At 45.3% G+C, this 22497-nt stretch overlaps 1 protein-coding gene across 1 annotated transcript in view; it reads right to left on the bottom strand.

The window, feature by feature from the left end:
* Ppfibp2 (PPFIB scaffold protein 2) overlaps positions 1–22497 on the bottom strand; it is a 153902-nt gene that overhangs the window by 16821 nt on the left and 114584 nt on the right. The window contains 11 exon segments of the mRNA XM_076549819.1: positions 155–296; positions 684–716; positions 1641–1782; positions 5821–5862; positions 6641–6698; positions 7398–7465; positions 9276–9379; positions 10760–10835; positions 11836–11897; positions 14509–14620; positions 21502–21594. Coding sequence (XP_076405934.1) covers positions 155–296; positions 684–716; positions 1641–1782; positions 5821–5862; positions 6641–6698; positions 7398–7465; positions 9276–9379; positions 10760–10835; positions 11836–11897; positions 14509–14620; positions 21502–21594 — 932 coding nt within the window.

Genomic DNA, 22497 nt, shown 5'->3' with positions numbered 1-22497 from the left:
ACTGCCTGTCCCACTTCTCTGGGTCCCACAAAATAACTCACATTCTTCTCCCTGAATGTGACTACTCTGCTTTTGTACATATGTGAGGGAGCAGGGGCTCAGACGGCCTCTGCCTTGTCTAAGCATGTGGTTATGACCATTACCACCAACTTACTTTCCCCAGAACTTCTTGATGCCTTTGGGGCTCCGTTTGCCATCTGGTGTCAGGGGAGACTGGGGGCTTGACTCAGTACCAGATGAAGTAGATGACAGTTCATTGGCCACGACTATATCTTCCCAACCACCTTCTGTGTCTCCTGAGGTGGACAGGATGGAAAGGTATGTGAATGACAGTGAGGGGACCTTGGGAACCCCACCCTTATACCAGAGCTATCCTTCTGTGGGAGTCCAGAACACTCTTCCCAGTGCTACCTTTAGGATAGAGCTTTCTACTGAGGTACCAGGAGCTTAAAGAGCTCAGGACACCTCCCAGGGCTCTCACTAAAAACTGCTGAGGCCAGTGTTTCAAATCTAAGTGATTTAATGTCTTCAATTCTAAGAGTTTGGGGTCCAAGCAATTGAAGACTATTTTAACAAGGAGCTGACTATTTAATCAGAGGGAGACTCTGGAATTCGGGCAGGGCAGCAGAAATGAAAAACAAAGGACTTCTCACATCCTACCTCATCTGGAACAGTCACAGTACCTAATACGGGAGCACTGACACTCCAGCCGCGATCTCCAGCAACCCAGAAGCACAGAAGTCACATGAAGAAGCAAGAGAGGCCAAAGTCCAGCCCAACAGTAACGGGGAAGCAAAGAAATAAAAAGAGTATCATCGAGCAAAAGAGAAAAACTTAAAGAGAAAGGAAAACACCCCACAAAGGACAAGGCAGAGGGTGACCAAGATGGCCCACGGGGTCAGCATGCTGACAGAAGCATCAGGCCAATGGACCCTAGTGCCACTTTCTTATAAGCTGAGGTGTCCACAGGCAGGGAGGGAGGGTCAGCAGCAGGTGAGGGGGATACTCTAAGTCATGCCCCTGCACCAGTGCCAGGACTCACACGACAATGACTTCAAACAGTGTGAGTAAAACTGAACACAGTTATTTAAGGGTTTATCTGGAGCTGTGGAAGTCCAGAGCAGAACTGGGTTTTGAGAACTCAGGGCAGGGGGAGGAATTGGGGGTAGGTAGGGGGAACTCTGTGAGCACCAAAGCATTCACTTCTGGACCACATCAAATCCTCTGCTGCTGACTGAATCTGAAATACTCTAACTTGGGAGCCTGCACAGTGTCAGCCTAGTGGTAACATGGGCTATATCAAAGGCAGACATGGGAGAGAGAAGACCAGGATGACAGATGAAGGAAGCAGGGCAAGAAGAGTAAATGGAGATGTCTAAGAGGGAGAGAAAAAAAGGCAATGGTGGGGAGGACAGGCAGGGATTCGAGGAAGAATGGACGGAAAGGAGAATGGAGGTGTAATAACTTGGGTAGCAGCTTATCCAGACAGGGACTCTTGAAAAGTGGAGCCACTTTGGGACACAACTTGCCTGGGAACAACCCCCACCATTCCTAATTGTGAGCTGCAGTTAACGCTACAGTGACTGTAAGTGCTAAGGACAGAGTTCCTGAGGCCACCAACCCAGGGGCTGGACACTTACTCAGCCTCAGCAGGCTGCTCCCTGAAGAGTCAGGCTGGGAGGAGGCAGTGGGAGGAGACTTGGCAGCTTCTCCATTGGGTGTGGCTGCTGAGAGCTTCCCAGGTAACGTAGGGTACTTCTGCTCCACCGGGAAAGAGCTGTCCTATTGGAAAGAGAGATGCCAGACTAACCGTTAGACTGTGGCTCAAACCAGTAGGAAATCTGTGTGTGCATAAACCCTTTCTGCAAGTGTCACTTTTCATTTAGCTTGTCTCAAAGATCTTTCCAAGGTCATTTCTCCTAGTCCAGCAGAAAGGTAAAGATCTACCCACACAGTGAGACAGAGATAGCATCAAGCCCAAATCCAAAGAGTCCTGTGCCATTTGCCCCATGTTAGAAGTTTAGTGAATTCATAGTTAGGAATTCTCCCTGGGTCTTTAAAAACACAAGCCACGGTTTGCTGATGGGAGAAGAGAGCAGTCTGGTCCAGCTTTCCCTGCTCTCCCCGTATTTGCTTTCCTGTGGTCAGGAAGGAGAGGCTTTTGCTAAGCAAGACCCTTAGTCACACCAGACCAAGGCAGATCTCTACAAGGTCACAGCCATGAGCACAGATTATACTGACCATGACTGATGGAAGGCCATGCTATAGCAGTGATACGAGAGTCTAAATCTGAAATAGTAGCAGGAAAAGTCTGTGTTATAATAATGGTCCTTTTGTCCAGTATCATAATAAGACAAAGCAAGAACCTAAGCATACATTGGGGGGAGCCTGGAGGCTACAATCCAACCCAGTTCCATTAGGAACTTAGAATCATCCTCTTTGAGGTACCACTTTGGTGCAACAAGCCCTGTAATTGGATCCTGGCTAAAAAGAAACCCCAAAGAAGTAGGCCGATTTAAAGAGAAAGACTAGCACTTATTCTGTCAAGAAGTATATAAAGATCACTAACGCCACAAACCTGAGAAAAACATATAGAATGCATTGCAAGTGTGAGAACAAAGAGAAAATGAGATGACATCACTGAGAGACTCAACTATGGATCACTTGATTACACCTAGAAGAAAAGCAAGATGAGAGGTGGAACCAATTTTAAAACTGGCGAGTCAGAATGGGACTGGATGACTGCCAAGACCAAGATGCCTTTTGAAGCTTCGTTCACTGAAAGTCAAGTGAGCAGTACATTTCAGCAGAATTCAGTTTGCTTCCGTGTCCCAGCAGCTGTTTGAAAATCAGTTCATTCTCTGCATATTGACAAAAGCCTCCACAGATGAGCTTAGAAATGAGAAATATGGGAGAGAGGAGGCAAGATTGTTAAAGAAATCTGGTCTGTGAGTAGCCATGTCAGAACCTCCAGAGATGAAGAGCATGGCATCTTCAAGCTTGTGATGACCTGCAGGGCAGAGAGGTCAGGCATGATCAGACATGTGGACCAGCCCAGCAGCTTCCCAGTGCTAGCTCATCCACTGCCTCACTCTCACCTGAGGCACTATCAAAAACACCACCAACTCCCAGGCTCCTCCCTGGCCCTGTGAATCAGGCCCTCTGAAAACGCACCCACTTCAGGAGTCTGTATTTTTAACAAGCGTCTTGGATTATTCTGATACTCAGTCAGACTCAGACCATGGGAAGGGAGTAGTCAGAACAGAACTGTGGGCTGGAGAGATGGCTGTGCGGGCAAAGGCGCTAGCTGCACAAGCCCAGTGACCCAAGGTCAGTTCCTAGAACCCACATGAGGAGCCAGATGTGGTGGCACGCATCTGTATCCCAGCAGTTTTGTGATGAGATGTGAGGCAGAGACAGGAGACTCTCCCAGAAACTCGAAGGTCAGCTAGCCTGCAGTGAGGAGGCAACAACAGGAACAAGAGAGCTCCTGCTTCAGAGAAGGAGACGGTGAAAACCAACCACCCTAAGGTGACCTCGGATGCATGCAGACACAATAAAATAGTTGCTTTTGTTTTGGTTTTAAGTTTAGAGAATCAAAGAATCTGACACCAAGTTCCATCTTCCATATGAAATACAAAATGGGGAAGGACTTTCAATATGGTTTTTGGTTGTGTCACGTAAGACCCTAATATAGGGCCAGGACAGCAGAAAGCCCCCGTCCATGACCACCCAGAGAGTACGCTGAAGAGGTGAGGTACACCCAAGGGTGAGTGAGGCTCCAGCCCCATAAGGAGCAGAGGACAATGGAATGGGCTCTCTGAGCTCTGCTTCAGTCGAGATACAAAGCTGAGGGAATGACTCACTGTTGAAGAAACAAGTGCCATGGTAAGGCCCGACAGGAAGGAGACAGGAACACATGACTCCAGTTCTATTTCCTGTCTTCAAGTATAACCCAGCAGTGGACAGCCAAGGAGCAGAGCAGAACCTATCACCCACCTGCTTTAAATCAGAACAAAGGGTGGCCTGCCAGCTCAGAGAGGGCTAAGCTTTGGGTCAGAGAGACTCAGGGAAGGCCCTTTCTTTTTAACCTCTCCAAACCTCTGTTTGGTCATTTCTAAGAGGAGAATAGCAATTCCACCCTTAGGGAATCTGAAAATAACAACATGCACAGAGCCCAGCGAATAGCTTTCAGCAGACCAACAGAAGCATAGAAACATAACAGGTCAGGTCCAAAGGGGCCAGCAATCAAGAACAGACCCTAGATCCAGAAAAGCACACCACAGGTTGCATCTGGAATATCATGCCTATCTGTCCCAGGGCACAACTGAAAGAATCCACTGAGAAATGAGTGCTTTCAAGTCTGCTGATCCACATACAAACATACACACACACACACACACACACACACACACACACACGAGAAGACAAGGTACAGCTCTGAGAAGAAAGTACTTACAGAGGGCTGGAGGACTCAATTCTAGAGTGTTGGGAATGGGAAGGACTGACTCATCCCACAGGAGACAAGGCTAACAGTCAGAATGCAAGGGTGACTGGGACATAAAGAACACTCCAGCATGAAAAGCTTGAGTTTAAGGCCAGGGACCACAGTAAGGAGATGCTATGGAAAAACTACTGTACTTGTGGAATGGTGCTGGGTATGTGTGGAGGGAAGAGGTGCTCATGTTGAACTAAGTGAAGTTTCATAAGACTGTAATTATGATCAAAGGTGTGGGAGAGCTAGTTTCAAGATGGAATATGCACTCTTTGTAAGCACTCCTACATCACTCATCTTCCACAGTAAGCAACTCGATGTCTTAAAGCATGAATGATGAACCAGCAGCATCCCCAAAGAAGTAAGTGGCCACTTACATCTGTTATTTAGAGATAAGTGTGAATGACTTTTCTGAAGCTGAGGCTGGAAGAGTGATGGCTAGGCCCCAGAGCTTTGCCAAGGGGCCACAAAACACAAGGGACTGTGTGTCCAAAGCATTAGGACAGAAAAGCAGCCAGGAGACATTTGCTCAACAATCTCCATGGCCCGAGGAATGGCTGGCTAACCAAAGCACTGACTGCCATAAGTACAGAAGTGAAAAGAAGCCTTTTACCGAGATATGAGGGTACAGATGAGGTCTTTCTTCCACAAAGAGTTAGAAGAGCAGAAATGCTCCATTCTGCCATAGTGGTGTGAAAGTATAAAGAGCCTTCTCAAGGCACATGTAGTGAAGCCTCGTGTCTCCTCTGGAAGGCAGAGGAGACCGAAGGGCAATGCACAGTACATCCCCCTTTCAATGCTATAGATGATGGTTGGGTGGGGCTGACACTAATTATAGGAAGCTTCAGTTTACCGTGGGCTCAATATTGGTCTACCAGCCTAGAACTGTAATCACCTGCCACAGCAGCAATCTAGGAGAAAATGGGATTAATGGACTTTTTATAACATAACTTATTCACTGAAGGCAGACTGAGTGCACACCTGTGTTTTTAACCTGGCATCTCAGCACAGAAGAGGAGTGTTGCCAACATTCTTCTGTGTCGAAGGTTACACCTTCTATATAGTAACTAAGCCTAGACTTCTTCAAAGATTAGTCTCTCTGAGCCTACAAAGCAGAGGTGATCTTGGTAAACGATACACCAAGGATAATGATTTATGAGAAAGTGATTTATGCATATGGACTACACTACAACGGAATTTTCCCTTTCCTCATTCCTTAACTCTTACAGTTAACTTATTTTAAGGCTACAAAAGCTGTACCTGGTTAAAATACTCTAGCAAACGTTACAACCAAGGATAGGCAATAAAGATATAAATGAATGTACCTTGGGCTCTCCCACCAGGGACAGCTGGTTCCCATCGACACACTGTGGAGTGACAAGAAGGATTCGAACATGAGGAGAAAAAGAAAGCTGTGTTAGTCACCATGAGCAGCTCAGAACCACGTGCCTGTTTACATCTGATGCACTGAGATGTAAGTACACTGCCCCATCCTTCACGTTAGATGATCGCCACTCACAGCAGCAAACAAGCCACTGTCTGGCCAGGGAACAGATACCCTGGGCAGTTGCCAGAAGACTGACCAATGGAGCAAGAGGCATATGGCTGCGGATTGGCTCCTGCCAACTCCAGCTTCCGTGGCTCTCCACCATGTCACTCTGACGGAGAGTTGGGGAAGGGGGGGGGGCAGTATGAAGCATGGCTCACCAGAGGCTCGTTCAGGGCAGGACTCGGTGCTTAGTCATTGCTAAGCTCAAAGCCTTCCACTGTTCCCTCCAACACTGGGCCCAGTCACATGGTCAAGTCCATTCTTACACAGGGGGCCACAAAGCCCTTCTCAGATCTTTCCAGACTTTTTTAAAGCTACCTCTCTAATGTTCTTGATTATCCCAGGCTGTGTTCTGAAATTACCCCCTTTACCTATGTTACTCCTTCATTCAGAACCCCTGCAGAGATCCCAGAACATTGGGGAGATGAGGCCAGAATCCTATGATCTTCTCTGGCTTGATGTGGTATATGGCTCGGACCTTGTTGTTCCTGCTCCCATGTTCCCCCAAACCTGCTTGTGCCCACCTGCACATCCCAGCACTGTGCTGGGCCTAAAGGAGTAACTCAGTACTTGACACAGCCAGTTAATGAGCTGACCTTATCCCCAGATTCACGTCTCAAGTCTTCCAGACTACAGGAGAGTTTCTTCTGAGCCCTGGATAAACACAGAAAAAAGAACTCATAGTGACTATGGTGATACTCATAGTCACTTGGTGACACTCATGCACCGGGCATGTCAGATGCTTAACCAGAAGCCTGTCTTAGGCTTGGAGTAGGTAACCCCTGTGTAAGATAAGACCTTGGGGGAAGCCTGGCCCAACAGTGAGTGGTACTGGTAATATAACTACTGGGTCTCCCAAGGGAATCCCAATCCCAGTGTCTGCAAAGTCAAGTGGAAGGAAAATGCCGGTACTGGCTTGTCTTTAAATCTAAGTGATCTGGGCAGGAAGCTGCAGGCACCCCCCTTAAGAGGAGGCAAGCACACCAGCCAGCCACAGCTTGAAGTATTGCCTAGGATCCTCCAACCCTCCATTCTGGCTCTCCCTGCCCTGAGTAGTCAGCTCAGGAGACTCATGTCTTCATAGGGGCTATTCTGTTGAGGATATCCAATGCACAGTAAAGGGGCAATGCTACATGCGGCCACAGAGGGAACGGAGGGATGATAGCCAACGAGTCCTGACTAGGCCTTTTCTCAATGTCGGTGACTCTCGGCCTATGGGAGAGAAATCCCCTCAGTAGCCACGAGAGGTTGGCTTGAACCTGTGCCCAGAACCCTGTGGCTATCTCACCACACCTGCCCAGTCACCATCTACCTTCTGAGCCCCAAGAAGAGAAAGGCGTTCAGTTCTCCTACCTGGTCTCCAGTGATTTCTGTGGCAAAGGAGGTGGCCCTGGGGAGGGAGAGCTGCATCGCGGTGATACCTGTTTCACAAACAGAAGAGCAGCAATGGAAGGCAGTTACCATTTAGGAACCAAACCTTCCCCTTGATGACTCCTCTGAGAAAAATATTTCTGTTCCTGGCTACAGCCATGGTAGGTGCACTCTTATGGATGTTTTGCTCTTTCAAGAAATCCTTATCAGGGATTAAAGAATACACCAAGCTCTGAGAGACACTAGGCATATCAAGCCACCAGGGTCAAATCATGCTTTGTCCCTAAGCTCTAGACCTTAGACATTAAGTCTAGATCCCAGCAGCAGACTCCCAAAACTTGGGGGCTGTCATTGCCTCTGCCCTTGCATAGCTTGTCTCTTACCTTCTTTGATTCAATGGGTCACTACCCCACACAACCTAAAACACCCCCGCTGTTTGGCATAAGTGACTCTCACTGAGAGGACTCTAGCGACACAGTCACTCAGCAAGCATCCGCACCATCTGTTGCCTGCCAATCCTATGGTAGGAATGAAGCATAATCCACACCAGGAGACAGATCAATAAGCAAGGATAAAGGAACTGCCACCTGCTGTGACACTGACACCAATGATATAACATGGAAAGGGGAGGAAGAAACTTCCCTCTCCGTGGGTAGACTGTGACAAGGCTTCAGAGGGGAGAACACTGGGGTTGAACGTTGAGAAGTGAGCAGGGGTTCATTAGGAAGGTAAGAAAGAAAACATCATCTCAGGGTGAGTCAGAAATAATGAGAATGATAGGATACAGTTCAGTCTTCACTGATGCACTGACCACAGAACCCTGTCTTTTTCCTCAAGCCCCAGGTCTTTCTGGCTTTCTCTAGGAAAATTTTCTAACATCATAGCACAGGTATTAAAAACTGGAGCTTGCTGGTCAGACAGATCTGGGTTCAAGTCCCGTTCTGCTACCTACCTACAGTGTGACTTAGAGAATATTACTCACCCCCTCTGAAACTCAGCCTCATTGTAGTAAAATAAGAGCCCATGTTGGATGTCATGAGAACTGCGCCATGCACACTGCTCATAGCAACAACCACCAAACAAACTGAGCAAGTCCTGATTACTGCTCAGATACAACTACCAGCAACAAAATGTACTTTTATTGAGTCAATGGGGTGGGGGTGTCACTGGAGGACATTTGATCCTTCTTTAAAGAAGTGATTAAGCTGAACTGTTAAACAATCATTTTCAGTTTGATCTTTCTAGAGTTTGTGAATCTTTTAGTCCTGGTACAACCCCTCCCCTCCTCCCCAGGCCTCCGTCTACAAACTCGTTTGTTTATCTGTGTTTAACCAAGTTCTAGAGAGTGATACAGTAGGGTCATATTCTAAAGCAAGGAGAAGAAAATCCATGTGCCGGTTAGAGGGGCTGACACAGGCATGTGTGAGGCAGGAATGCATTGCTATGGAAGGCGCCTGTGTCTCTTTATAGTCAAGACAGATTCACTCATTCATCAAATATGTTCAAGTCCACTAGGAGTAAGTCATGACAGCAAGCTCTGGAGAAGCCTTTGTAAATAAAAAAAACAAAACAAAACACTACCCTTGTTCTGTGCTACATGCCAGAGAAGAAAGATAAACAGAAAGCCAATTAAAGAGGAAAATTCTTGCCCTCCAGAGTTCCAGTGGCCCCCATGCTTTCCCTAGCCAGAGCTCAGGCCTTGTTCCCCAAACCATCTTGCCAGAGCTTAAGGAGCATTTCCTGGACTGAACTATTCATCAGTTAAGATGCTTGATGACAGGCAGCTGTCAGATGCCTCTCTAGGTCAAGGCAAGCTCCCAAGGACAATTGAACCCCACACTGTGGGAGGAAGTGTGGTACCTCTTGTTTCAATACTTCCTCAGGGTTTTTATTTGTGGTGTTCCATTTTCTAAAGCTTCCCTCTATTTCATCTTCATTGATTGAGAGGGTTCTCTCCGAAGGCCCTGGAAATAGTAAAGCAATGTTGATAAATCACCACTGTGAGACTTTCTCAGAAACTCATACCACAAAACCTTCATAGTGTTTGTTCTTCATTAACAAATACTAAGGAGGATTGCTTCACCTTGAGGGTTTCACTTCATCCTGTCTCAAAAACAAAAATACTAAGACACATGTAAAGTGCTGTGGTTTGAGTATGGGATGTCTCAGATGGCATTGCCGTTTTGCAAGTCTGTGATGCCTTTCAGAGGTAGAGTCTCATTGGAGGACATGGGCTGCTGAGCTGTATGGTGGTCCTTGGGAGTTACTGCTCTGCCCATTTCTGTCCAATCTTTCCACTTCCTGGCCCATCAGAATACAAGGAGTCTCTACATACTCCTGCTGATATGGCACACTGTGTCTTTAAACTGTGAGCCAAAATAAATTCTTCCTCTCTTAGCTAGCTTCCTGTTGGGTATTTGATCAGACCAAAAAAGTAATTACTACATAAAGAGACATTAATAGTGTGATTGGGAAAATTCTTCAGGACGCAATCAAGGGCTGCCATGAAGGTCACTTTAAGGTCAAAGTTCACCCCTGGAACAGAGGTAAGCCACTTCTTGCTTCCAATTTTCTTATTTCTTGCTCAAGGGCAATCAGGTCCTATGAGGTATTTGGCCCAAGGTCACAAAGAATTAGAGAAAAGAGGCTAAGGCATTTGTGTGGGGCTTGGCAGATTCCTTGGGCAGGAACCAGTCAGTTCGTATCCCAGCAGAGACAAGGTTTGTTTCCAGAGTCAGTAGCTCCGCCAGAATCAGATCCCCTTCAAACAACCCTCCTGTGCAAAGTAACTGCTCCTGCGGGATCCGCAATGGGAGCCAGCTCCACTGCACGAGGCACGTGAGCACAGTGCACTAATATGAATATACACACTGCTTGTACGCTGCCCTGGTCTGCATGGTAAATATGAAATACATGACTTTCTATGGCAACCTGGGCACCTGGAAACTCATGGAAGTCCCCAAGGTATCTTCTCCACCTGTAGGGAACTTCAGATCCTGTAAGAAACTCACAGGCTCTGAGGCCCATGAGAGCTCTGACCGACTCAGTGTAATTTCTGTCACTGTCTCTAAGGTGGATCCTAAGAAGACAGATTGGAGCCCCTCTAATGGGGAGGATTCCCAAGAGCTAAACCTAAACACTGTATTTTCTTAGGCAGTCCCTATAAGTTTCATTTGATGAAATTTCCAGAAATCACCATCTGCATCATCCAAGAGTCTACACACAGATCCACTCTCCAGTATATCTCCAATCAGGAGACAGAGGATCTGATAGCAGATTTCTCCTGCCTCTGATACAGTAGATGAAATATCTTTCAGGGGAAATAGGGTTCCTCCTCCTCTTACCCTGAGTGGCCATCACAATTTCCTTCACCCTTAGGCACTGGTTCAACAGCCCTGTAAGCTCCTCTATCCGACGGTCCTGTCATGGTATAAGAGCAGATCAAGATTACCACCACCTCCAGTCCCTAGTTGACTTCATTTGGAACACAATGGAGAAAATCCCATAGAAGACCTCTGAGGACCCCCAAAAGAGAAAGTCAGGGCCCAGCTGGGCCTAGTGGTCTGCCGCACAGGCATCTATAGACACCCATGGCACTATGTGAAGGTATGGGTCAGCAGTCACTGACATACCCTTGAAGAGGTCCACATGCTGGCAGAAGTACAACTCTCTGCCTCCTACTCTCTGAAAACAGCCTGCATGAAGAATGCCTCTGATTCCTGAGTCACTCTCTGGAGCTACACACATAAGACATATCCTAATCTCCTCACCTGTCCCTTGGTAGTCTGAAGTACTTAACACAACAGAGCATATCACAAGAAAGGACCATTCTTTCAAGGTCTGGGGACTTAGGTCACACAGATCCTGGACTATATGGGTAGCTCTGCTATCTACCTGTGCAAAATTATCCAAGCATTCTGAGTCTCTTTCTTTAGCTAAGAATGTGGGGCTGTGACTCCCAGAGACACTATTTATACTAGCTAAGGGCTTCTCTATGTAAGTATGAGGTTATATATGATTATGCAGGAATCAGAAAGGAAGAATGTAAGGTAGCAGGATAAACTGACGCACGGCATACTGCTAAGTGTCTCTATGATAGTTCTATCAGGAGGAATAAACTGCACACACAGGGGCTGTTGCTGTTTTGCTACGAGTTGTGACATTAGTGAGGATAGGGGTATTTTTCAGCACACCACCATGAACAGGCAGGGCTCTAAGGTGCCTTTGGGAGATTCAGTTTAGGCAAAGTTCTCAGGCATATAAACAAGTACTAAAGTTGAGTCTCTCGTGAAAAGCTGTTATCTTAACATATCCTGCCAATGATGGCATGCCATTGTCCAATAGAGTGGAGACCAGAAGGGACCGAATTAGTTAGAGGTGCCTGCAAGGAAAGGACAAGGTGTCACAGTGACTGGCTCACCTTATCCTCATTGGCAACCAGCAGTGTTTCCATCCCCATCTTCAGACGGTGGATTTCTTGGTCTAAAAGAATCAAGGTATAGAAGGAATTATTTGTACAAATTGCTGACAGCTATTGCCATATGCTGATGACCCTCAGGTTCAAACATAAAGACTGACAAGTGAGTGTGGCTCCTTTTTATTTGTTGAAAGAACCTGGGATGCGGTCTTGCACAGTGAGTCTCATTAGACATTTGTTGGTTATATTTGTGAATAACCTAGTGTTTTGTCTTCTCTTTCTAGATAGGTATCCAGGGGCAAAATAAAAATAGCATTTACTCAAAAGTGACAGCGAGGAATCAAAAACCTTTCATAAACAGCATCTCTTAAGAACATAAATATTCATATTCTGTATAAGCATATGCCGAGGCTCCTGACTAGTTTGGGAAAAGACCATGCAGTCAGACAAACTAGAAGCAGAGGAAAATTTTATAAAAGAAAACTCAAAACAATTTATGGATGATAAATGGACACTGGGCATTAGTCAAAGGTTTGGTAGTTGGTTAAATTTAAAATTGTAAAATCTGACTAAAGAAATGTTTACATATGGGCATGGAGTTATGGGCCTATAATCATAACCATTCATGGCAGAGGGAGAAGATCCAAGGTCTGAACCCTGGCTGGGAAACTTATGAAGACCCTAGTTCAAAATGAAAAGTTTTTCTTTTCTTTAAAAAAAAAAAAGGCTATAGGTATGGTCCGGTGGCAGAGTAACAGGTCTTCTATGCACAAGGCCTTGGGCTTAGTCCAAAACCAAAAGGGAAAAAAAATTAAGGGGGAAGGGACAGCAAGATGGCTCCATGAGTAAATGCAGTTGCCATTGAGCCTAATAACTTGAGATTGAGCCTCAAGATCTACATGTTGGAGAGAACTGACTCTCACATATTTTCCTCTGATATCCACACATATAATGTGGCATGTGTACACACACATACACACACAAAAAATAAACAAACATAATAAAAACATCAAAAACAAAAGAAATAACTATTTAGATTTAATAACAAATACACAAAGCAAATGTTACGGTTAACGGAGAGCAATGCCACTTCACCACAAATACACAATGGCTCTGTGTTGGTCCATGGTAGAAAAACAATGGCTTTCTCCAAGTTTAGACTCAAATGGGGACAAGCCTGGCTTCTTCCCAAACAGGTCTGAAGAGTAAGAGTAAAGGCCAATGCCTGAAGAAGAAAGAGGCCATTTTTGAGATTCTTAGAGGTTTTGGAATTGGCATGGACCTGGATATGCTAGAAAAAAAAAAAAAAAACTTGTGCTTAATTCTAAAATGAGATAAACAACAAGAAGAAATGTTGAGTAAGAACAGTACAAGAAACAAGGGATCCCAAGTACAGATATCCTGTTTCCTCTGTGATAGTTAATAAGAAATAGCATTAGGGTATGTGTGGACTTGGTGTAAAGAGTTACTGGAGCTCATTCTCAGAGCAAGTGGAGTCTTAGGCTTCTGGTACCAACATCAGTTCTACCACTCAGTTTTTGGGGGGGTGTGGCATGAGGGTAGGGTAGGAGGGAAATTTCATATAAAGACTGTTAAAGCTGGATGCACGGGTCAGAACCCAACCTGACTGGGCATAAATGATAGCGTAAGCATGGGAAGATTCCTGTGAAAGGATGGGAAGGGATAAGTCTGATGGTCACCAGTATCTTTTTCAAGCTCAGTCACTATTACAAGGATATAGAATGTTCTCACTCCAGCTGGAGACCCAAGCCAGGTAATGCTGAGGCCAAGATAAGGCTAGACAGTGGCAGCAGCCAAAGGACTGACCTTGGTCAGCATCCAGGTGGCAAGTGGGGGAGCTGGAATGTGTGTGTGTGATCTCTCTGTATCCTTGGAGAATGCCACAAAGATACTATGTATGTTAAGAAGAATATTTGAGGGTTTCTTCTGTTTTTAATCGATAAGATTTGAACTCCCCATGGAATATCCAGTATCCATTACACTTACTCAATGACTCAGTTTTAGGGTAGGCCAAATACTGTGCTAGGCTCTAAAGTGTTTTTAAACAAAGACAAAAATCCTTATCTCAAGACCTCCCAAAATACAGCACTGCTAAATTATAGTATGAGCTATGTTGGGAACTCAAGAATAATAAGACCAGAGTCACCCACTTGAGGTTGGGTGGCCAGGAAGAGCTTCCTGGGAAATATTTAAGTAGAGCTCTAAGGATGGCAAGGAATTGACTTTCTTTTGTAATCTCGGGGCCTTGTACAAATGTCAGGCGGGATGAACTGCTAAGCCTCCTCTTTGGGGGGGAACACCGAAGCAAGGCCTTTTAATTCAATGAAGTCAGATGGTTTTTAGGGGGAAAAAAGCTCCAGAGGGGGCTGCCTGGAGCTGCACAGAGCTTCAGTCAACACTGTGAGAAAAGCCTTCAGAGCTAAGTGTTCTAGATAAGGGAGAGGCATGACAATGATACAATGTCAGAGCTCAGTTTCACAGGCAAGCACGCATATACACATAAGCACGTGCTCACACACACACACAAATGCATGTATGTGTATATTAGCACACTCACATATGCAAGCACACACAGTCATCCACAGATACATGTCCACTTATAAGAGTGGGCCAAGAGCCTAAAATAATGTGTTCTGTCACAGTCAATTTAGTTACCTCGCTCTGCATGGTCACTGTGGAGAGCTGCACTCCGGGAGAGTTGGCTGTGAAGACGCTCAATTTCTGCATCTTTTAGGGCCACCTGTTCTTGCAGCTGGGCTACCTCAGCCTGAGGAAGCAAAAGAGAATCCCTTCCAGGTCAGAGAGACTACTGGCTCATAAAAAAACACTTTATGCCATAGCTTAGAGCCCATCCGGCCCCAAGAGGCAGGAGAAGTGAAGGATATAGGTAAGGAGTGAGAGTGTAATTCACCTCCCCACTGGGTGGAATCCTGCAGAACAATCTCACTCACTTACCTACCATCACCTTGCTCTGTCTCCTCATTCCCTTATCTGACCAAGCTCTTTCTCTTCGCTGTTCTGTAAAACTCAGGTAAAACTGAGGCCAGGGAGCTGGGACTGCATAGTTGGATCATTGATTTTGCATGTGGTCTTTCCTCTCCCAAGGTACACATACTCATTTAGATATGCCATTGTAACAATTATATGTAACTCCATCTTTCCACACACTTGGAAATAGAGTGGAAATAAAATAACTACTGCTGATTTTGAGGTGAGCCAAGAGTTCCCTCCTTAGATACTCTCTTTTTCTGCAGTCAATGCTTCTGGCCAACCTCCAAACACAGTTGCATGTTTGCCCATGTGTACACATACAAGCTTTAGAGTGTGCTCAGTATGTATACTTTTTTTTAAGGGAAAGCACATAAGCACACTGCACACAAATCCACAAATCTACACACACTGGCATTGGCAATGGGCAGTTCCCACATCTCCATTATGCCTAAAGTTACAATTCACACACAGCACTATGCATGGTTAACCATACTTTCCAGACTCTTTAGAAATTCAGAGCTCTTTCTGTCTCTCTCCAAGAGGCTCATTGGAGCCAAACAAATCTAGAATCTCTCATGTCCCAGTTGGATGACCTTGGACAAGTAATTGTACCTACCCTAGTCTTAGCTCAATAGTGACCACTTCATGGCCTACAGGAAAATTACATAACATAACTTATGAGTGACTAGGTCAAATACTTATCACATATTAAAGGCCTAGTAAATACTACAATCATAGTAACACTTCTTTCCCATCCTGTTCCTTCCCTTAGGAAAAAGCTCCATTCTGAACATAAAACCAAGAAAGGGGTTAGAACTGAGCTTTGAGCAGAACACACAGCACAGGCATCTACCCTGCCCATGGCCTTCCATGTAGGAACCTAATTATATTCCAACTCTGGTTGTCAGAGTATGATGGGGGTTGGGGGGAGGGAGAGATAAGTCAATCACTGGACAACAAATGAGCACTAGTCCTACTGGTGACTCTTCTGCCTGCCAGGTCTTGGTTAGACTGAGTACCCACCCTGAAGCCACTGTTCTCACTACTTATAAATCTCATGTAGTCCCATAAGAACCCATGGGAGAAAGCAAATTCCTGAAAATACTGGGAGAAAACAGGAGCAGTACATGACTCCAAATGAAATCAGCCAATGACTGACTGTCCAGGCAAGGATGCTGTCTTAGTTACCCTTCTATTACTGTGAAGAGACACTATGACCAAGACAAATCTTATAAAAGAAAGCATTTAATTGAGGGCTTGCTTACAGTTTCAGAGGGTTAATCCATTATCATCATGGCAGGAGGCACACAGGCATGGTGCTAGAGCAGTAGCTGAGAGCTTTACATCATGATCCACAGGCAGCAGGCAGAGCAAGAAAAAGACTGGGCCTTGCATGAGTTTTTGAAAACTTAAAGTCTATCCCCAGTGACACACCTCCTCCGACAAGGCCACACTTCCTAATCCTTCCCTAAACAGTCTGGCAACTAGGAACTAGACATTCAAATATATGAGCCTATGAGGGCCATTCTCATTCAAACCATAGTAGATGCCAACCTGAGACCATGTGTTCCAATGCAGAATGCCTGCCACCCACCCACCCTGCTGCTCCAATGGTGCTTCACACACCTCAGTCTCCATGCTTCATCCCAGGACATCATCAGCCAGCCTGCTGCTCCAACGCAGAGTTTCCTTACTCACCTAGTCTGACCACATGCAGAACTGCACCCTCCCGGCCTGCTACTCCAATAGAGAGCTCCAGCACTCCAGGCTGCATGCTAGTATGTTAATAGGATGAATGAAATCCACTCTTGTGAGACTCAACCCTTCTCAATGGTTCTGAATAAACCTTCCCTGACATCCTCTAAACAGGACAGAGATGTAAAGGAAAAACAGGAGATAAAAGGTCAGATTTCTTTCCTGTAAAGCTTGCTATGGAGCCTGGTCCCTCCACTCTGGGCCCTACCTAGAATCAAGAGAGCCAAGTCTGGCTATCCCATCCAGCTTACTGAGATGAGCAGCCACAAACCATCATTTGGGGTCCACATGTCCATTGGCTTATGGATAATGGTGACAATGGTTTCTGACAACTCTAGCCTTAGGATTATCAACTCAAATGCATTGCATTTCCATGAGGGTCAGGATATTCTTTGGAGATAATCTCTCAGCTTTTCTTGCATGGTTTCTTGCCTGTGGTTCTTTACTGTTAGAAATCCAATGCTGATGCTTATCTGTTGGTCTCACAGAAGACTTCAGTGAAGTGGGCCTACTGAGAAAGAGTTTATTTGAGACTTACAGTTTCAAAGGCTGACTCTGAAGAGACACTAGCCCACTAGAGTATGTGGCTCTGGCAGGCCTTGCCCTTCTCCCCCATTTCCTTTGCCTTGCTACAAACCGTTAGATTACATTTTTAAAGCTAGCCACCAAGGTCTATTCCCTTACTTGACCACCTCTTTCTCCTGAGGCTGACAACCAAAGTCCAGCTATCAGAAACACCTTTTGGCTTACCTAATTAACATGCCCAACTTAAATTCAACACCTTATCCTAACATGGGGTTCCTCCTTTACCTTTATAAACCACCATTCGCCTATGTGCCTCGTCTGTCTCCTCTCTATCCAGAGGCAGTCCTTCATCCTTCCAGGACATATATCCCTGCCCTTTCCCCTTCTCCCTGTCCTCTATCTCCTTTCCCACTGCACCCTAGCCCATTCTAACACAGACCTCCCCTTTTTCTCTTAAGAATGACACATGCATGGTCATAGGTTGCTGTTTTTCTGCCTGAGTCAGAAAGCAGTCACTTAATTTTTCTTTGCTGCTTAATAAAGAATCTCTCTGTAAAAAGAGGTGTTTAGGTGTGGCTTTCATCTGATCTGGGGTCTGGAAGAGAGCCCCTGCTGTGCAGAAGTCCTTTCAGACTTCATGGTGATGATGGTAGGGAGCATGGGAGCAGACAGGCAGGCATAGCACTGAAGCAGTAGCTGAGAGCTTATATCATCTCCATAAGAATGAGGTGAAGAGAGATAACTAGGAATTGCATGGCTTTTGTAACCTTAAAGCCCAACCCCAATGACACATCTCTTCCAACAAGGCCACACCTTCTAATCCTTCCCAAACAGTTCCACCAACTGGGACAAAATATTCAAAATATTAGCCTATGCACAGACCTGACAGACCAAGTGACTTGCCTTGACCTTTACTTTGGAATGGCCACAAAACAAGGAAAAAATACAGGTTGTCTGATATCCTTAGAAGGTTATCTGACCCACAGGTAGATGGGAAGCCCTATCCAGAACCATGAGAGCAATGGCTATCTCAGCCATAAAAACCAGCACTCTGTTGCCAGAGGTCCAAAACTATCTGAAGCCCGGCAGTGAGGCAGAGATGGGTACTCTGGATACCCTCAGGGCAAGGAACGATATTCTGCATCCCTACAGGGCTGTGTCTTACTAAACTCAAGGAACAAACTCTATTGCTGATTGCACTGAAGATAAGCCACCATTAGGGTCTGAGGAGGCTTATGCAGAAAACTGAACAGCTTACAAACATAGGGAGCATTTCAGGTGGAGAAGCAGCCACCACAGGAAGAGGGGGAAAAACACAGAAGCAGGAGACCCAGACCTGAACCCCACCCTTGCCACTTGAAGTCTCGTGGTCCTTACCAGCAAATCAGCATCAAATGCACCCACTGCGTTATTGTCTGACTTATGAGGAAAGTGTGCAAAGGGCTGGGTGGGTTCTGGCAGGAGGTGTTCCACACCTGGTAATCATTAGGAACTCCTCAGCCGGCATCTCACAGGTCCACATGCCAAGGCAGAGCGCTCCGGTGAATTAAAAGGAAAGGGTTTTCTTGTTTTTATAACAAAGGGTGGTGTGTGCAACTTCAAAGGTTTCACCTGGGCTGGACTTGCAGGAGTGAGTGCCGTAGTGGAAAGTTTTGAGCTCCTGGAAAAACAAGGCTTTTAGAATTGGTGACACCAAAGCATGGCACACATAAGGCTGTCTGTGCTTAGACAACAGCCGGTGGCCAGGCTAGGCCTGACTGGCAGTGAGTGTGGGAAGAGCTATTCAATCTCTCTAGGCCTCTATTTTATCACCTGTGAAATGGCTAAGTGTGGGTTTTTTTATATTTGTACATGAGAATATGATTATATAAATACTAACATCATGTTCAGTATTTTTCTTTTATTAAAATCATAAATTAAATCATAAATTTTTAAATGGAAAAGAGCACAATAAACATTATAAGTTGTCAGAACCAGAAACTGAGGAAGACATGGAGGGTACAGGAAGAGAAATGAAAAGGGAGAGAAAAGAGAAGGGAGGACCATAGAGAAAAATACCTGGAAGGAAATATTAGCAAGGGTAGTAGTGGCTGGGTGATCTGGGTGGTTTTTATTTTCTTTCTTTTAAAAAAAACTTTTTAAAACTTGTTTCATATGTATGGGTGTTACATTTGCATTGTGTATTTATGTACCACACGCAGGTAGTGATAGCAGAAGCCAGAGGAGGGTTTCGTATGGCCTAGAACTAAAGTTACAGATGGTAAGAGCCACTGTGTGGGTTCTGGTAATTGAACCTGCGTATTCTGGACAAGCAGCTGCTGCTCTTTAACTGCTGAGCCATCTCTCCAGACTCTTTATTTTTGAGACAGAGTCTCACTATGTAGCTCTGGATGGCCTGGAACTTACTCTGAGGACCAGGCTGGTTTCAAATTCACAGAGATCTGCCTGCTTCTGACTCCTGAGTGCTGAGATTAAAGGTGTGTATCATCACACACAGCCCTCCTTTAATTTCTATTTTATGGTTTGAAATTTTTTTACAATGAGCATTACTTTTAATAATTAACAATTAACTTTAGGAAAAGCAAAGATATAGACAAACTCACAATAATTCTAAACAAAGGTGTGTGTGTGTGTGTGTGTGTGTGTGTGTGTGTATGAAAGAGTGCATGTGCACTAGAGGTTTGGTTGTTCCTCAGGAGATGTCACCTTCTTTGAAAGAATACCCCACTAGGATCTGAGGCTCACCAATTAGACTAGGCTGGCTAGCCAGTGACCCCCAAGGATGGGGTCACTGTTATGAGAGTCACCACACCTGAATTTTTACATGGTATTAAGACTGATTTTGGGTTCTCAGGCTTGCTTCACAAGCATTTTGTTGACCAAAGTGAACCATTTTCTCCACCCTCAAAAGTATTGTTTTTAAATCTCGAACACCAACTGAACACTAAAATGCCCACATGCATCACCGAGTGTCACCTGTGGATGGTTCTACAGAACATAGAGAAAAGCAGATGCATTTCTTCTTAAGGGGCAGTAGCCCAGGCTTCCTCCAGCAGAAACTCTATCCAGGATGGTTAGAGAGTTTCCTTCTTCTTCCTAATGCCCACATGAAGCCCTTTTTTTTTATTGAATCATACTCTCTGTCCCTTCCCAGAGGACACAGTACAATGTGATACAGGCACACAATGCATAGTGAGCAAATCAGGGTGATATGAACACCCATCTGCTCCAACAGTCATTTCTGTGAGTTGAGAGTTTTTATGCTCTTCTATTCATTTTGAAATGTATAATATATTTTTCAAACAACAGATTCCCAGGGTGGCAAGACAAATCAGCACGTAAATGCTTTTGCCACCCATATTTAACAATCCAAGAGAACTCACTCCCCAAGTCATCCTGACCTCCACAGGTAGCCAAACCACATACATGCATGCTCACTTCCTCCCCTGCCGCCCCACTCTAAAAATAGCATAATTATATTTTAATGTGATTTTTCCTAATGTTCATTTGATAACTAATTTGGCATTTTAAAGATATAATATGCAAGCAAAAATAACTAAATCAATTTTATGTGTGTTTGTTTCTTTTTGCTGTTGCTGTTCTTTCCTGAGACAGAAACATGCTATGTAGGCCAGGCTGGCCAGGAACCTGCTATGTAGTCCAAGATAGCCTCAAACTCCAAGTGATCCTCCTGATCCCCTGAGTGCTAAGATGACAAGTATTCCACCGTATCCAGGTAACCCACTACTTTTAACCCCTGCAGTTCAACTAGGAAGAACTAAACAAGAAAGAGAAAAAGTTATCACTAAAGAATTTATTCTTGGTGTCCTTTACACAGTAAGCTCCCCAATTCAGTAAAATGCTTTGACTGAAAAAATAAACCAAAGGCTTTATCATTTTAGGAATGCATTCATTTCTAAAGCTAAAGCACGATTATGATGACGATGATGATGATGATGATGACGACCATGACAATTTTTTTTTTTAGAAAACTGACTGATGAGTTTCAGATGATGTCCCCAACAAAACACTGTTACTCACCCTCCCTCATTCTGTTAGGATTTGTCACCTGCGGCTATCACTTATCTGACAGCCCACTCACTCACTCACCTAGGAGTGGGCAACCTTGGCTAAGCAGCAAGGGGCAGCAGGACGCTGCCAGAGGAAGAAGACATGGCTGGGGTACCTGAGCAGCTCTCCCTTCAGGTTGCCAGGCTCTCAGGGGAGCCTTTCTATATCAGATCTGCCTGCACAGTGGGCACTGTGTGGGTTGGTTTGCATTTCCACACTTCCTGCTGTAGGGAACCCCAAGAGTGAACCCCTTCCATCAGAGCCCCCACTCTCCCCCCTCCTCAGGTGCCTCATACTGCCTTTTACCTTAGTGGCCTTCAGCTCCCACTCATACTGGTTCCGTTCATTCTCCAGCTCCTCCACTTTGATTTTGAGGTGCTTGAGCTCTTGCAGTAACTCCTGGAGAGAAGGAGAATGACAGAGCTGTGACAGGTAAAGAGCATGACAGATCAAGACTCCAAACTGGATAAAACTCATGCAGGCTCCATGACTACAGCTTTGAACTTTAAACATGGTCCAGAAAATGCCATGCAGCCATTTAAAAATGAAAGCCAGGGAGTTCCAGACATAAGAGAGAAGAAATTGCTGTGGGTGTACATGTGTATGTGTGCATGTGTATTTGTGTGTTCAAACATGTGTAGGCCAGAGGACAACCTTAGGTATATTCCTCAGCCATCATCTTTTTTTTTTTTTTAAAGAACAGGTCTCTTAGCCCCAGGATCCACCTGTCTCTACTCCCCACCCCCAAGTGGCAGGATTGCATGCGTTTGTATATGTGTGTGTTTGTTTGTTTGAACATTGGTTATGGGGATGTAACTCAGATCCTCATGCTCATCATTTTACCCACTGAGCTACCTTTCCAGACTAAAACTCAAAATTACCCTCTTATTCTTAGGTTCTGTCGTTTCATTCTCTGACACCTGAACCCCCATGCCCAGCTCACGCACAGGTGTGTCACAAGCCGACAGGTCAAGCTTGTGAGTGGGAAGAGCAGAGATGCTGAATGGAGACAACTTCCCTGATGGTGCAGAGGGAAGGGCAGGAAGCAAGGAGCATCTCTCTGCACTGAGGGTGGGGAACCCACAGGAGGAAAGCGGTAATCCTCTGAGGCGTCACAACCATTAAGATTCAGGAAATAAATGCTAAGTGCCAAACACAGACGCCAGTGTGAGTGCCCTGTTCAAACAAGGAGGTTAAGCAAGAAGAAACAGGGAAGACATGCGGAGAGGTGTCAAGACAGGAGGCAGACGGTGAGACAGCCCCTTGTGGTGGAGCAGAGATTAGATGTTGGCATGTACTGAA

This window comes from Peromyscus maniculatus, chromosome 1, assembly GCF_049852395.1.
Source record: "Peromyscus maniculatus bairdii isolate BWxNUB_F1_BW_parent chromosome 1, HU_Pman_BW_mat_3.1, whole genome shotgun sequence".
NCBI classification, from domain to species: Eukaryota; Metazoa; Chordata; class Mammalia; order Rodentia; family Cricetidae; genus Peromyscus; species Peromyscus maniculatus.
Note: the sequence above shows the minus strand (reverse complement) of the source record. Positions and strands in the feature narration are given on the sequence as shown.